Source organism: Rhodnius prolixus, unplaced genomic scaffold (assembly GCF_049639745.1).
Source record: "Rhodnius prolixus isolate KJV_2025 unplaced genomic scaffold, Rpr scaffold_3, whole genome shotgun sequence".
Classification (NCBI taxonomy): Eukaryota; Metazoa; Arthropoda; class Insecta; order Hemiptera; family Reduviidae; genus Rhodnius; species Rhodnius prolixus.
Genome location: NW_027411603.1, coordinates 28509009 through 28527524, shown reverse-complemented (window position 1 = coordinate 28527524; position 18516 = coordinate 28509009). Strand labels below are relative to the sequence as shown.

Genomic DNA, 18516 nt, shown 5'->3' with positions numbered 1-18516 from the left:
CGGAATCAATGATCCAGTGAGTGATTCTGAGGCAGTTAATATGAAATATCTTGTGAAATATATAGCCGACTTAGTCGATAAAAAGGGAATTATTACAAAAACAAAGTTGGAAGATTATATAAAGCAAATGGACTTAGTCACAAAGCCACATTTAGATAAAGAATTTGTTACCAAAAATTATCTTTTAAAAACTTATGATTCGGCTAGAATCAAGACTACGAATACTTACGTGCAGAATATATTTAAAGTTATAAGAAATAGATTAAATTTACTAAGACCAAACATTCCTTTGACTGTAGAAGTTCTTAAAGAAGTTTTAAGCACAACCTAGTAACAGATCAGAACAGAAAACAAAATGTCAATGAAGGAAGCTGTAGTAAATGAACTGCACAAACCAGCTCGCGTGCATTATCCTCGAAGACGCACTCTGCTGAAAGGAATAGATGATTTATGGCAAGCAGATCTAATTGAAATGATTCCTTACACTCGTCAAAATAATGGTAATAAATACATTCTGGCAGTGATTGATTGTTTTTCAAAGTTTGCCTGGGTTGAACCAGTAAAATTAAAAAGTGCTCAAGATGTTACTAAAGCAATGCAGAAGATCATAAACTTAAGTGGACGGGTACCTCATAATATTCAAACAGACAATGGTAAAGAGTTTTATAATGCTATTTTTAAAAAGTTAATGCAGAAATACAACATCAACCATTATAGTACCTTTAGCAAAATTAAAAGCTCTATCATAGAACGATTCAACAGAACATTCAAATCTATGATGTATCGAATGTTTAGCCTAAATGGAAACTATAATTATACCAAGCACCTGGCTGAACTGATAAGTCTCTATAACAACAAAGTACACCGTACTATTGGAATGAAACCATCTGAAGTAAATGCTGAGAATGCACCATCCTTATTAGCTGAAGTTTACTCTTCTAAATCTAAACGTAAAGATAGACAGCATTTTAATGAAGGAGATTATGTACGTATTTCAAAGAGTAAAACTGTATTTACTAAAGGGTATACGCCAAATTGGAGTACAGAATTATTTAAAATCAAAAGTGTTCAGAAGACAATCCCATATACTTACTTATTAGAAGATCTTAATGGACAACCAATTCGAGGAGCCTTCTACAAACCAGAATTACAAAGAACTGATTTAAAAAATGTGTATCTTGTAGAGAAAATATTGAAACGTAAAAATAATAAACTTTATGTAAAGTGGTTAGGGTTTCAAACCCCATCGTGGATAAATAAAAAGGATTTGCTAATATAGTTATTTTTTATAGCTTAAAATGTGAATAAAATAAATACATTTTTTTTTTTGAAAAATTATATTTTATTGATTTTTTTCTACATTTTCAGTATAAAATTTTGATACAATGGGCGTACAAAGTTTTTCCAAGTAATTCAACTGTTTGTTAATAACTGGATTCAAACTTTCTAATTTAAAATATTCATTTTTTATTAAAGTAACCGTTGGAGGTTGATAATTCAGTAGATTTTCCAGCCATGTTGGTCGCTCCCGAATTCTAATACTTTTGCGGGTAAATTTCTCAAAAAATATTATTGCATTATGCATTGATATTTCATCTAAAGAATATTCGCTATTCTTTTTAAAGAAATTGCTAAATATATTACTATTATTCTGAATTGTGCGCCAGTCTTCGATGTCTAAATATATGATCCCTTTTTTGCCTGCTTTCAATGCCACGATTGGTTTACCATCATCTGTCAAACCAGTTATTAAATTCTTCGATTTGCTGCTGTTTAACGGATAGCTGGTAATGAGTTGTAAACCTGTTTCACTCTGCATCTTGATGTGAACTGACTACATCTAAACAGCCCAAGTTTTCCTGAGGCCTCGCCCCCCCCACTTTTTTAACATATAAACTGTACAATCGTTTTTGAACGCGGTAAGCTAACGCACATATTACATAACATATGCAAGTATCAGCACCTTTAGGATTTGACCATATACAATTAATATAGTGGTGATTGTTTGATTTTGCACTATGTGTCTTAGAATACTGTTCTAACTCTTTTAAATCATTTAAAAGAGTAACATATTCGAGCACTAAATCCAAATCATCCAATGTAACAGAAGGAAATGATAAACAAAACTCTTTATATTCCTTACTTAATGAAATTCGTTTCCAGTAATCGGCCATTCCTTATACTTTCAAACCTCATCAGTAACTGAGCGTTATATTATAAAATCAGACGATCATTTTAATAATTATTTAGTATATACAATGGCAGTTGAATTAAATGATATTGAACTTAGTAACAAATATAAAAAGTTTATGGCTACATTTCCGAACATTACTTTATCTGATACAGATTTAGCGAAGACTTATATAGATTTATATAAAAACTTGAATCGATTAGAGGACTATTCTAGAACTTTTCATACAAGACCTGTTAAGGGGCATTATGATAATTGTGTATGGTCTTATCCTGATACTGAAGATGGTCCAGATACGTGTATGTGTGTTATAATAGGTTTTTTATCTTACAAAATTCATTGTGACTTGAACAAATTATTTCCAGAAGAGGAGGAGCAGGAGGAAAATTAGTAATATAATTTTACAATCAATAGCTTTGCTTGATGTAATTTGTTATAGAACTAAATACCCCTTCCCCCGGCCTAAAGGGGAGGAAGGCGATCGTTCAAGGTCAACCGGCGCGGCAGCTAAACACACACACACACGCACGCACGTGCATTCATTTATATATCAGCTACATTTTTACATAGTATATCAACAAGGTCTCTATGGTGTAGCGGATAAGACACCTGACTTCTGTAGGCAAAGTTCTCGGTTCAAATCCAGCTGCAGATTATTTAAAATTTATTTTTATTATTAAAAAATAATTCTTTGGGCAAATTCTAGACGGCCGCCATATTGCTTCATGGCGGTTGGCTAGAACGTGCCTTTTATACACTACTCCCATATTTTTCGGCCATAGATCTAGCCAGATAGAAGTATATCCAGAATCTTTCACAAAAACGGCATTCTCTACCGAAACTGGTCATTATGAAATTCTTCGCTCACCATTTGGTTTGAAAAATGGACCACCAACTCTCCAAAGAGCAATGAATATATTTTTTTTCCAGTATCCCCAATTTATCAATATACATGAGCGATATAATTATTTTTTCAGATAGTTTAGTCAAACATCTAAAGCAATTGAAGTATTTGACAAACTTAAATAGCACAATTTAAAAATACAACTCGACAAGACAAGAATTCTTTAAAGGTGAACTTTTATATTTAGGTCACCTTATTTCTGAGGATTAAAGACGAAAATGATATTGATGAATGAAAACTTAAGAGTTAATAATAAAATGTCTGAGATATATGTTACTAACAATAGATAGTATTTTATTTGTCTATTATGTAATTGAAAATTACCTATTAAGAGAAAGTAATACGGCAAGTAATCACTTACTTGCGTGAAATTGGTGCTTGTTGACTGATCCATATTTGTTTTAAAAATGAACCGCGCTCTGCTGTTTAAACTCCCCTCTCCAACTTCTTCAGTAATACGTCATTTTTAACTAGCTAATGTAGTGCGCCCCAGTACCTTTTGGTTTCTATTGCTCTTGCAAGGATGTCCGACAGGATGGTAGTCACTGATGTCAAATTCGTTCATCATCGAAGTTATGTCGTCGTGAAAGTTTTTAGTCTCTACTAGATACAGGAAACTGAAAAGTGTCTGTATATAACAGTTTTAGCCTGTGAGGTCCGTATTTTGTCCGCATTGCGTTGTAATGAAATTCATAAATCCGGACTTTGGACAGATCAAGAATGACAATTTCAACATAAATTGGTTGGCTCATCGTGAACTGTTCAAAGTCCTGATGTACAGCAGTCAGCGTCTCCGACTATATCGTCCTGTCTTTAAAAAGTTGGTTTTGCTATGAGTTTCCTGAATCGTCTTTATTCAGTCACCAGTTCTGTTTTTATTTGTTTATGTACGTCTTCTGTAAATTTACCAAATACGGCGTTGTTCATTAGTTTGTAAAAGTCCTTGTCAAAGCCGTTATTTGCCTGTTCATCTCATGTGGTGTTAAGGTCGATGTAGGGGCGATGCCAACGGGACTGTCTGAATCGCAGCGCACTATATACGCGAACCAACCGCAGACATAAGCACATAGTTTGCCTCAAGTTGACGAAATGAAAAACGTATTTCTCCTTGATGGTCAAAGGGGCCAACAGTTTCTTATTAACCTGTCCCGGAGGCGCACACTATTCTCAGGGAGAAGGGGGAAATCTTTGTGTAATTCATGCAACTCGGCCGGATACTCAATATCGGCTTCGTCAATATACCCGAAGGGGCCCATCTTCCTTCATACTGCCCTAGTCAAGAGTATCCCGATCTGACACCCATTGGAAACCTCCAAAAGGAAGAGGACTTACATTGCCCACCCGTACAAATGATTGGCATCTAGGTAGGCAATGTAGCATGATTCCTTGTGGGGATCTCGATCTGAGTACAGTCATTATCTGCTTTACCTAAGTTTCTCGAACGAATCTCTGTAATCGTAGCGGTACACTCCTTTTCTTACGACTAGATCCAGCATTTGGGAATTTCTGTGGGGAAGAATTTGTCCGTATCTATAAATTTATCCTTGAGCTAATTCTTGGACAACCTGTTTAGGCTGGAAGACATGAAAAGTGTCCACAAATCTGACGCTTAGAGCGTCCACTTGTTTGCTAAATAAAATATACTTCTCTCCGCTTTTCCTTTTTACGTCAATACGACTTGAGTCATACCCCAACTGGCGTACAATAAAGTGGGCTTCATAGCCGCTCAGATTGTGGAGAAGACGGGAAGGAAACGAGGGAGCGGTAAAGGATGTTGGAGGAAGTGAGCAGGACCACGATACATTCCAGTTGATGTAAGCGTGATCCGCCACTTTGGGATCAGTTCTATTGAATGGAAGATTGCAGAGGAGCAGTTTAGGGACTATTTAAAGTCTTCCTCCAACCTCCACCTTCTCGGCCACCGCCGCCTTTATGTGAGCCATAAATTTCTCAGCAGCGTATAGATATAAGGTTCTGTAGGGAAATCGGTAGAAGACTGTGGCGTATGTCTTCGGCACTTTTACATTTATTTAAACTTTATTTAAGCGCAGAACCTCATAGGAAGATGACTCTGGTAGGGAGTTGTGTATGACCGGCCCAGAGTGTTTTAATTAGTATCTATTTTTTTCAAAATTGACTCAAAGTCGGCATACACGACGAAGGGAACCCGCATTTGGTTTTTAACTTTTGTTAAAGATATTGTTGGAGGCGCCTCATCATCGTTGTACAATGTCTCATTACTGCACATATGCTGCGGGTTGGTCTATTCTCTCCACTATTCTCCTCATGTTCCCTCACCCGCTCGGCGATACTTTCACCATCGATGCTGAGATGGTTAAAGCACCACTTGCAAACATGTACCCTTTGTTCATGCGCAGTAATCTGACGGACCATTAATTTATTAAAATCTTTACTGTATGTACAGTGGCTCCGTCCATTTTCTAAAATCAGGAAGAGATCGCGATGGTCTTCTTTCTCCTGCTTTATCACCTTTAACCTGTTAACCGGGCGAAACGTATATATACGTCAACGTAAACAGTAGCGCGTACGGGGAGGACGTATGAATACGTCCTCGAAATATATGTTCCTTCCTGGGACAGGTGGGGCGCATAACTGCTTGCAACAAAGGTATACGTCATCGATGCATGCCTCGACATGAGTTTAAGACACGGGGGAGGTCAGTATCAATGTTATTGAGAGTGGTGGACGTATTCTTGGTGAGCAGCGACGAGTACGTACTTACACTTACCTACTTAATTTCGTATTCTACTTTATTTACTTATATCTTTTATTTTTGCATTACTGTTTATATTTATATTTTAGCTGTTTATTTTACTGTTTATTTTTATATTTTCAGCCTTTTTATTTTACAATACATTTTTATAAGAATCCATCAAAAATGAATGAAAGTGAAGACGAAATCCATGTACCGGCAAGTACAAAAAGGAGATGTATTATGAGCTCGTCATCTGAATCCTTTGATAGTAATTTTGACTATAACACGGAATTGAGCGATACTGAAAGTGAAGATGGTGTAGAAATTGATGAAGTTGGTCCTAGCAGCAGCATTGTTTCTGAAGGATGGCTACCTCAAAATGCAGAAAGACCACCATTTCCTTTTACTGCACAGCCTGGAAAAACTTTCGCTACTCCTCGAACAAAAGTTCCTTTGTTTTATCTGGAGAAGTTTCTAGATGAGGAACTTATCAAATTAATTACTCAGCAAACAAATTTGTACGCCGCCCAATATTTTGATAATAATCCTGATTTGAAACCGCGTTCGAGAATTCGTCAATGGAAGGATACAAATGAAGCTAAAATGAAGATTTTTCTAGGGCTCCTAATTTTACAAGGAATAATTGGAAAACCGTCTTTGGAAAGTTATTTTTCAAGAAAAAGAATAATTGAAACACCATTTTTTTATGAAGCTATGAGCGAAAGCAGGTTTGGATTATTATGTAAATTTTTGCATTTTGCAGACAATCTAAGTTTTGATCCTAACACATCTAATAAAAAAACATATAAAATTGATCCAATCATGAATAATTTGTCCGAAAAATTTAAAAGTTTTTATGTATGTGAACGAGAAATATGCGTAGATGAATCTCTTTTATTATGGTAAGGTAATTTATCTTGGAAACAATATATATCTACAAAAAGAGCTAGATTTGGAATGAAGTTGTTTATTTTGAGTGAAAGCCAATCTGGATACGTACAAAACATAATTTTATACACCGGCAAGGGCACAAATTATGGTTCGAACTACCCACAAGAAAAACAATCAACAAGAATAGTTTTAGAGTTAGCACATGCTTACTGAATAAAGGGTATAGGATTTACTTAGATAATTTCTATACGTCAATTCGTTTGGCTGAACTTTTGTGTCAAAACAATACAGACATTGTTGGAACAATGAGGATAAATAGAGTGGGGATCCCTAGTGAAATAAAACCAAAAAAACTACAAAAAAATGAACATATAGTAAGATACAAAGCCAAACTTATGGTTTTCAAATGGAGAGATAAAAAAGACGTATTGATGCTCAGTTCGATTCATAATGACGAAAAGACAATGATTGAAAAGAGAGGAAGAAAGGAGGACAAACCGAATGTTGTCCTGGATTATAACAAGAATATGGGCGGCGTAGATTTGGGAGATGGAGCTATGGTGGCCTACTCGGCTGCCCGTAATAGGTTAAAAAAAATTTATAAAAAAGTTTTTCTTCGATTGATTGATATATGCTGCTTCAATGCGTACATTCTATACAAAAAAGATAAGGGTCAGTTGGATCGCTTACACTTTTTGCTGGAGTGTGTACAGAAATTGGTAGATCGCAATATAACGAAAACCCAGCCATTTCACTTCATGAAGGGAGGAGAGGGAAGGAAATGCATTCAAAATTGTAACTGTGTAACTGTGTAAGATTAGCATACTTAATTAATAAAGCGTTATGGATCCTTTGTGAAGAAGTGTGAGAGAATTGTGTACTGGAAACCGGTCATCTGTATTTTGAACATAAATAACTGCCTTCTTGTTGGCAATCGCTGGAGGATGAGGAATAAAGCAGGAGTCACCACGAAGAGTAAATTTAGTCACTTTTAAGAGGACTCCTTTCAGGAGGAATTCTTTCAAGGCTCCCCTTTAGTGTGAACACCTCCATCTTCACAAGAATCTTTATAAAGCTCTCCACATGTTCTTGCAAGCCTTAGCAGTATAAGAGTGAGGCGCACTCTACATTAGACGTAATATTGAATACCCTGAAGAGGTAGGAGAGGGCAGTTTAAACAGAAGAGTGGAGTTCGTTCTTACAGCAAATATGGATGAAGACACATCGAGCTGGATACTGCCACATGTATGTGACAATTATTTAGTTCAAAGTTTAGTATTTTTTGTTCCTTTTTATTTTTCCTTTTTACTCTTATATATTACAACAAAGTTGGTTAAATATTATGATGGCAGCATTTTTGGACTTAAATATAATTATATCCTAACGTAAAAGTGACGAATGTCCAGCAATTTGATCGCTTTACTCTATTATTTTCTCAAATTCATTTTTGACTAATAAGATTTGTGAAGTTGTCTCATTTAGAAGATTTTAAATCCAAATATTATCTTTTTCTAAACAATAAAATTTTCCTCTTTAAATTCGGCAATTTTACTGCGGAGTTCTTCGATTTTGTCTACAATCATAATTAATTTATCGTGAAATGTCATGGCCTCTTTTAATTCCGCGGAATAATGTTCAAACGCTTCTTGGTATGATGTCCTGAAATCTTTTAAATTAACCTATTCATTTAGCCAGATTTAGCAAAAAGATGATCTTGCTCGGTATTTAACATTTTGTAAACCGGATGCTGGATTATGTAAAGCTTGCCACGCTCTTTCTTACCATTATTTTATAATTTTATTCTTTTTTCGGCTTATAATTGGTCGTGGGACAGATCGTAATAACTTCGCTTTTCCTTTTTACGTCAATACGACTTGTGTCATACCCCACCTGGCGTACAATAAAGTGGGCTTCATAGCCGCTCAGATTGTGGAGAAGACGGGAAGGAAACGAGGGAGCGGTAAAGAATAACGACAGGGTTTTGAATTTTAACATATATTTATTTTAATTTTTTGAAGTATCAATAATGGAGTCAGCGGAGCGAGGGTGAAGCATGCGAGTGCGAATACGCCCGCGAGCGGACTCGCGGTGGGTCTCCGTCATTGCGAGAGGGGGAGTAATGTCCTGCAGAGGGGAGGGGCAGTCAGCCCACCGGAGGGGACCGGGGGGCGACGCAGAGCGAGCCTCCTCGACTGGAGACGAAGAGGGGGCCTGAGGCAAAGGAGTCGGCAGAGCGGGTGGTGGCGAAGCCCGAGACCGTGGAGGCGAGGCTGAGTGCGGAGCCCTCTCCCGGGACCCTCCGGATGGACCAGTGTGGTGCGGACGCGAGCAATGCAAGCACCGGTATGGGGATCGGCAAGCAGTGGTGGAATGCGCGGCGGATAGGCAATTTTTGCACAAGGCCGTATCCACCACGAATGCGCGACGCTGGGCATTGTCAGGGCCTTTGGTACTGGTAAGTACACACTTTATGTTTATATACGTATTGACAATGCTATATTGTATTATTAGACTATGTACTCATGCAGTGTATATTTATAGATATGTCGACATCCGATCATATTGACGAAGTTCATACCAGCAACTGTCAGTGTGACACATGTATGCCCAACTCTCAGATGAAGGAACCAGCGATTCTGGAGGCTCTGGAACCGCCGGTCAAACGTATGAAAACATCTCCAAAACGCAAAATATCGATGAAACCAATATGGACACTCATACGAACATACATCCGCCTTCAACTTCTGACGCATCTTCAAATGCCAGCACTGTTAAAGACCATCTCATTGAAGGTATTGAACAATTATCCGACACTTCAGACTCTATGGAACCAGATGTTGGAGATTTATTCGTCCAATACCAATCTGGATTCCACAGATGCTCAAAGTTACTTTTCCGACGAACCAGACGAGCTCAATCTTTTAACTCAATGTGTGACGACGTCGTTGCAACACTTCTTAACTTCATCCGACCAGATGGATTCTGGTACTGCTTCAGGCATAACTCCGAGACCCCACACATCCACTTCGTCCATGACTGCGCATACTCCAACAAAAGCTGTCGTTGCGGACCTATCAGCTCAATTCAACAGCAATATAAAAGAGGCCGCAAACAACACTATCACAGACGAGTCGTCCGACGAGGGAACTTCCAACGTCTATCCCATTACATCAGGAATCTACAACATTATACAACGTTGGAAGGGCGCCAACGGCTCGCAACGTCGGTCGATGGCCACGCCTGGGTCGAGTCTTGTACAAATACGAATTATGCCGTACCAACAAGCCAAAACGATGGATCCAACACAACGCTACAAATGTACGAAGAAGTATGCTCAGGTAGTTTTAAATCCTCTACAACACACCCCCCAAATCCGTTTACTACGTCAACTGTTTCGAGAGCTGGAAAAAGTAACCGACACGGGATCTGGTCTCGAAAGCAATATGCCATTGAGGCGATTTTCCGGTGGTTACAAACCCATGTAATCATGACGTAACCTCCTCTGCTATTTGGTTAGACAGCGAATATCGGTTTATTACAGAGCGTGATCCTGTCTTTCAAAATGCTCTAAAGATACACCGCACCACATTATCAACGAAAACATTGATCTGATAGAATACCTTGACTCTGTTCAATATATTCAGTATTACCCACAACCACACACATTAATGTCCATTACAGATTCAGCCACATTCTATCACTTCAAATGTCTACTCACGATACTGCTACATTTCTTTCTTTTTTATTTTCCTTATTAAAACATGAATCTCAAAAATGTAATTGCCTATTAATTAGTGGTCCTCCTAGTGTTGGTAAAACCTGGTTTGCCAACATTGTAGGAAAACTAATGATTAATACAGGATATATAGGTAATAGCAATCGATTTTCTCAGTTTCTTTTTCAGGATTGCCCCCCACGTCGTAATTTACTGATTTTCGATGAACCAAATGTTGAACCGATGGCTTTAGAAAACTTTAAGTTATTATTTGCTGGTACACCAACACCAGCAAATATTAAATATGAATCCCAAAATCTCATTAATCGTACTCCTGTCATTGTTACCTGTAACCGAGATCCATTCCCTAAGACTCCTGAATTTCAAACGCGCATTCGTAGGTTTTATTGGACCCATCGTATTGATAACAATATTAAACAATTAACAGCTGAAATACATCCATTAGGTTTATTTCAGTTGTTAACAAATACATCAACTGCCACTACACCACCTAATGCAGATGATGATATTATTGATTATGACTTTGGCTCCGATTATACATATATGCATGCCAATTTAGAGGAAGACCATACACAAACAGCGACAGATGTTATTAATAATTTTAATTTGGATTTATTATAAACTATATAAATACATACTGTATCATAATGATCAAAATAAATGGATATGTGTATATATATGACTTTAATTTAAACTTGGTGCAAACCCTAAAATACTATTATTGTACATCATACCAATACCAAATGGTTTACTACCAAATGGAGTCTTATTAGGACCATATAAGGAATTATGAATATAATTCTGATGATAATCGGTAAGTAACTCAATTCTGGTTTTTACCTCCCATGTAGCACATTGACGCGCACGCGGGGGGGAAGAACCGGGGGAGACTCTCGGCGCTGCGAGTGCGTGGGGGCAGTAGTTCGGCGAGGAGGGGTTCGAGGCCGAGGGGACGGCGTATGGAGGGGAGACAGGCGTAGAGCATGTGGGAGAGGTGGCCCACAGTGGGGAATTCCACGTCAATGTGGGCCCTCTCAAACCGGCGGAGCGTCTCCGGATCCACATGGCGCGTCAGCAATACGAAAATCACAAATGCCAGCAGATCCGGAGCCCGAACCTCCATGAGGACCTCCGCACTCGCCATCCCCTCTGCCAAACAGCTCAAGCTGTTCCGTCGACGGAATCGTGGGAGGAGGAGGTAGGGTCATCAGTTGGGTAATCAACTGCTGCGCCAGCTGATGACGATTGTCGTAGGATTGGCGCAGCGCGGTCCAAGCAGCAGTGAACTGTCCCTCCCCCAGGGGGATATGTTGTATAATTGTCCTAGCATCCCCCCGCAGCGCATCTCGGAGGTAATATAGGCGCTCAACGTCGGTGAGACCGGCCTGCTGAATAACCAGCGCGGTAAATATCCCGAAAGGCCACCCATCGGCGGAAATCCCCGTCAAAACTAGGGAGGGAGATCCGCGGAAGGCGGCCCCCGGGAGGAAGCGGTGCAGGGGAGAGAGCGACCTCAGGGTGAGTCCCGGCCAGGTGCTGTCGGATCTGCTGGTGGAGGGTCTTTATCTGTTGGACACCCTCCACCACTTGATCCTCCGACAGCCCCTTCAGACAGAAGGGGCCCTTTCCAGTGTTTCTCCGCTTTATATTCCTCTCCTCTATCCTCTATTCTGAAAGTCACTCACCATCCTCTCCCACAGGGTTTCAACAACTTCGCTTCCGGCAGCTACGGTAAGTGCCTCATAACTCATTCATAAGTTATTAGTATACTAATTGGGAGTGGTTTTCGTATCAGGGGACAAAATTATATTTTTACTGTAATATAATTATTGTACACCTAGAATTATGTAGGGAATAGGATAATGTAGGTGAACATTAAAAGAATGTAGTGTCATATAAATTCTGGATGCATTGTCCGCGCCGTCGGCAGAATGTAACAAGGGGTGGTGACTGGTGCTGTATGAGAGGAGAACCTGGACTACCCGAGACAGTTCAAAGTTTGGTGAGGGCATGCTGGAGCTGCAGGTGATAGCAGTGGATAAGCCAACCAACTCTGATTGTCTTTGGGGGTTGCCACTCTCTGGGTCCTGGCAGGCACCATGACGGGCGGTAGGAAGCCTGGGTGTACTTCTACTTTAGTTCTTATTTTAGTGGGTATTGAGTTAAGGGATTATATAATGATATTATAGTAGTAGCCATTTACGTTATTATTTGGTTATGGGTTTACATGAGTTTATATAGGTAGTTTTGTTAGTTATTATATAATTGTTGTAATGGACCATTAACTGCAGGGCATTGTGTATTCCGTACTAATAAAGAGTTTTAAAGTGTCGACCAGGTTTTTAAGAACCCCTATGGCCTGGCGAATTCGTGGAATTCGCCGGAATATTTTTTTTAGTTCTTAACATGGTTTTGGACATCGCTATTTTTATTTTCCCGAAATATAGACCTGATATATCTCATACCTTCCGATTTGCCAAACAAATGATCACGTGTAACCAGTCTATTGTTTCATATAGATTTGACCAAAGCTCCACTGCGCTTTTTTATTCGATCCACATATTTATAAGGAGAAGGGTTCCACCCAACCACGCTCATCCAATATGGAGTCGAGTGTCTGTTTTACACGGGGTCAGAACTCAACAACCACGGTCCATGCCAGCAATTTTTCCAAGTGGCAGTGTCTATAAAATATCAGCGTGTCAGTCTGTGTATTAATTATAAAAAGAACTAAAAACTGTATATGATTCCCGAAACAAGTGTCAGTGTTAGTAGGTGTCTTAATTATAGAATAAGTCAGAGTTGTTTGTCAGCCATTTCCGTGCCCTAGCATCAATTATTATTGCAGATTTTGTTTGTCTCAAAAATATAACTTTGATTCGTCTGGATTGGTGTACACACAGTCAGGTTTTCATAGTATGTGTCTTTGCTTAATTAAACAGAAAAATATTTTGTTTGTTTTATTCTTGGTAATTGTTATTATTAATATCCTCTTTAAAGATTTTTCCGAGGATTTAAGCAAAAAATGAAAGTCCGTTAGGGTAGTCTGAAGTGTCCAATGCGTTTATTATTGTAGTTTAAATAATTTACATATGATAGTTTTAGGTATTTCCTACAGGTAAATATCACTCCTTTTATTTAGATTCATACATATTTTAATTATACTTATGTCTAATAGTGACATGGGTTAAAATATCTCTCATCATTCGTACGATACATCGTAAGTCACTAACTTCTAAACTATGCATCGGCAAGTCAGCTTAGATTAAGACACATTCCCATAACCAACAACCGTATTTAAACCCCAGGAAAACAGCAATAGACAGACAGTGTACTCCTAGAGTAAGTCAGACTTAGTGCTAGACGTATCCTCTTTGCCTGTGCAGTAAGAGTTTCACCTTTAACCAGCAGACATCTTCCTACCTGTACTTTCACTATCCACTGGAAACCACAGGTATCGTACACGCCAAATATTCCTATACAAATATCACCATGACTTCAAAAATAGAATAATTTAGTTGGAAAAATAAAGTTTTAATTTTTAAAAACTTTATAACAACTACACATTATATAACTGGCGCCCGAACAGGGACTGCAAAGTCAAGTGCGGCCAATTGCTAGAATTGTAAGAGTCCACAGGTGTTTGATCAAATAAATGAACTAAAGGCCAATTGCATAGCAAAGTCAAGTCCAGATCATAAACACAGACTTCAGTTTCAATTGTTAATTGCAGTAACAAACAATATAAATTAGTGCGACAAATTATCTCACTAGAAATCAACGTGCGATATATTATCCCCACGATCCTCCAGACGTTTCGAGTTTTCTCACTGAAGGAAGAAAAGAAAACAGCGTGACTATTTAGGAAGAATCTCTACAACGTGAGACTAATTACCCCACCTCAAGAGAAGCAACTCTGGCAAACCTTCAACAACGAATGAAGAACGATAACTCATCAGACGAGGAGCAGTCCACCACATCCTGTTTCACTATCCACTGGAAACCACAGGTATCTTATACGCCAAATACCTCTATAAAAATCATAATGACTTCAAAACCAATTAGCCAAGATATACTAAAGTGTATACCAGAATACGACGGTTCAGGTTGCGAGTTATATCATTTTTTAAATACGTGCGAAGAATTGTTCGATATATAGTGTAAACCTAACATTAATGAAAGAGAATTATATCACTGGTTACTAGTAAAAACCGCGCTATTAAGAATTAAAGGTCCGGCCAAAGAAGTAAGTTTATAATAGCAGTTGCCAAACTATCAATGAAATTGTCGATAGTTATAAATAATGATAATATTAACAACAGATAGACAAATAATAATTGTAATCATAGTAACAACAGTAATATGTTAACTAGCAGAATTGATAGTAGTCAGAATGTTTAGGTGTTAACACTGCTTACGTATGGATCGAATGTTAGCAGTAAATTGATTGTTAGTAGTATATTGATTATTAGTACCTGTCTAATTGGTGTATTGGGGTTAACATTAAATCAGTGGGTTCATAGCCTGACAAGTTTATTTGTACCCCTGCTGAACGAGCGCAATTCCCCGTGCCCTGATCGCCCTTACCGGCGATCGGTCACATCACAATATACCAATATTTTCTGGTAAATTACAAGATTGACCATTATTTAAAGATACCTTCAGTTCTTTGGTACGAGATGAAACTTCGCTGACGGCTATTGGAAAATATCATTTTCTTATTGCTAACCTACTGGGTTCTGCCCTTTCCGCAATTAAACATATTCCAGATAATGAGATCGTTTACGAACAAGTCTAGTCGGAATTACTTCAGCATTATGATGATAAAAGAAAACTAGCGACCTATTACCTTGATCAAATACTGAACTTTAAGCCTCTTACGGGTAAACCTACTGCAGCTTCATTACAACAATTTTTACAAGTTGTCATTGAGATTATCACTTCATTTGAAAAAATAAAAATTCCTAATTCTACAAAATACATACTTTTTGAACTAGCTCTTCGCTGCTTAGACGAAAACATAAGAGAATCATTTGAATTAGCTGCTGTAGATGAGTTGGAAACAGGTATCTTTCTCGCGCGTGCCGATTTCTATTTAATTATAAATTAACAAGAAAGGTTTTTTTAATTGGATGATGGTTTGATGTGTCACCTCACTGTCATCCCGCATATCACTCTCTCTTTCGCGCGCGCGCGCATAGTTTCAAATCGGTGAATATTGGAGAATTATTCTTCAGTACATGTATTAACGGCTGTGATACAACATATACATTACTTGGTGATAGTGACGTCACAAACTTTATGTATTTTTTTCAAAACATCTTTTAAGAACCACGTAAATACAGGGTGGGGCAAAAGGTATGAACCGGTTTTGACCGGCTGGCGCTCGGCCTGTGGTGGTGGTGGTTAAAGGGGAGGGGTCTCGTTGTGGCAGTGGGAGAGTATAGTTTTCAGTAGCAACCATGGTTTGGACGGTAGAGCATCGTGGGTTGGTTGTTAGGACTTTTTTTGAAAATGGCCGTTCTGTTATCGCCACGCAGAGAGCCTTCCGACAGCACTTCAATATCCCTTGTTGGGGGAAACGTCCCATTTGTGATTTTTTTCTTTGGGGGTACATAAAGGAAAAAGTTTTTAAACATCGTCCACATACTCAGGAAGAACTTAAGGACAGAATCAGAGAGGAAGTTACGGCAATACCCATCGAAATGTGCAGAAGAGCGGTTGAAAAATTCAGAATTCGCCTTCAAGAGTGCATCGCGGCTGACGGCCGCCACCTACGTGATATCATCTTTCAAACTTAATGTAAAAAACTAGATTCTGTACTGAATTAAACAATATAAACATAATTTCTGTAAGTTGAATTGTTTTTGTTTTACATCCCTTTAAAACCGGTTCATACCTTTTGCCCCACCCTGTAATTTTTACATTTTTGGCTATTGCAATTTTTGTAAATTGAACATTTTCTAGAATAAGTGATGAACTCTTGAGAAAACTGCAACATGCATCAACAATCAGCAGCAGATTGTACTGAAGGGTATCAGATTTAGAGGTAAATAGACCTCATTTGATCTCTTCTTTTGCTAGAGTGGAGAAAACTAAACATGGTCCCGCAATATCTCTCATGCTACATGATGACGATGGTGCACTGACATCCGTTTTTTTGCCATAACGATATATACCCTCTATCACTGAGAAAGATATTCAAAATTATACAGGTATTTAAAATAATTTTTTATTTTTCCTTTTTGTCTTACCTATGTACTTAAAATAATTTTCTTTTAAGATGGCGATCTGTCCCTTATCTACAAGGGAATAAGCAAGACCAACAACTTTTATATGATTGCATTTGAATCATCCAAGCAACAGGAGGAACCGTCGTAGAAGAAGCGAAGTAGACCATCAAAGATTAGTTTTTGTAAGTTCATTAATATTATGACTAATCCAGCCTGTGATAAATATGGGAAAAGTTTCTCCAGACCATAAGATTTTAAAGAGACATGTTGCGATATGTTCGCCAAAGAAATGTCCAAACGTAAATCATTTTTACCTTTTCGGCTGTTGCTTTGTTAGTGATGCAATTTTTTTCCACAAAAAAATTGAACATTTTGTAGGAAAACAATGAGTGATGAACTCTTGAGAAAACTGCAACACCCATCAACAAGCACCCACAACAGATTGTACAAAAGGGTATCAGATTTAGAGGTAAATAGACCTTATTTGATCTCTTCTTTTGCTAGAGTGGAGAAAACTAAACATGGTCCCACAATATCTGTCATGCTACATGATGACGATGGTGCACTGACATCAGTTTTTTTGCTAAAACTTATATAACCTCTATCAATGAGGAAGATATTCAAAATTATACAGGTATTTAAAATAATTTTTTCTTTTTCTTTTTTTGTCTTATCTATGTACTTAAAATAATGCTTTTTTAAAGATGGTGATTAGTCCCTTATCTACAAGGGAATAAGCAACACCAACAACTTTTATATGATTGCATTCGAGACATGTCGACATATTCGCCAAAGAAATGTCTAAAATGAGGTAGAATATTCCGCACTTTGCTCACTTTAAAGACACATGTTTTGACATGTTAACCAAGAAAATGTCCAAACTGTGGTAGTATATTCCGCACTTTGCTGGCATTATTAAATCATGTCTCTTTAGATTGTATTGCATGTGACGATGATGATTCAACAACACCCCCAGTTAGGACTAGAGGAAGGAATGTCCAAAATAAAAAAAAATATCGTCTATTATCGGTTACTCGCGAGTTTCCAGCAGAACTTTTTCGAAGTGATGGAGACATTTTGTACTGCACAGCTTGTGACAAGCGCGTTTCTTGCTCTCAACGTTCCCAAGTCACCCAACATATTGCCACCGGATCGCACATAGAGAATAAAAACAGAAAGAAAGAGAGGACGTCCTATCAAGCCTTCCTTACATCTCCATCATCAAGTAAGCCTACTCTGAGTACAGATCTGTGTCGGGCTTTGGTTAGAGCAGATATTCCTTTCCACAAACTTAAAAATCCTCATTTCAAAGGATTCTTAGAGACCTATATTGGGGAAAAAATGCGTGACGAGAGCACTCTGCGGAAAAACTACCTGGAAGATATCTATAAAGATACACTAACCAAAATTCGAGAACATATCAAAGATGGACCGATTTGGGTGTCAATTGATGAAACCACTGACGTTGAGGGCAGGTATATTGCCTATGCAGTTATTGGAAAACTTGACAGTGATGCTGATGTGGATTCAAAGCCATTCCTTTTGAACTGTGAAGTTCTCGAAAAATGCAATAGTAGGGAGAAAAGTAGGATCCTGACACCAGTTTCTGCGCTATCTTATAGCATCGGTTAAAAGCAAACATTCAGTTCAGCATAAATCAAAGGACTTAAAGAATTATCACTGTTCTTACTGTGAAGTAACAGTAACAACAAACGCCGAAAACTGTGATTGGTGTTGTATTGAACAAGATACATTTTTATTTACAAGAGCATTTAGCGAAGGACACAGCATAAGTTTCGAAACAATTTAAATAAAAAGTAGCCTACCCCAATTACATTAATAATG

General features: G+C 38.1%; 2 protein-coding genes across 2 annotated transcripts in view; one reads left to right on the top strand and one right to left on the bottom strand.

Moving 5' to 3' along the window:
* LOC141452339 (uncharacterized) overlaps positions 1 to 18516 on the bottom strand; it is a 75187-nt gene that overhangs the window by 11904 nt on the left and 44767 nt on the right. The gene's annotated exons all lie outside the window — the stretch shown is intronic.
* LOC141452321 (uncharacterized) lies at positions 9021 to 17843 on the top strand. The gene is made up of 2 exons (XM_074124337.1): positions 9021 to 9157; positions 9244 to 17843. The coding sequence occupies exon 2, from the start codon at positions 9246 to 9248 to the stop codon at positions 10185 to 10187; it is 942 nt and encodes a 313-aa protein (XP_073980438.1). The 5' UTR covers positions 9021 to 9157; positions 9244 to 9245; the 3' UTR covers positions 10188 to 17843.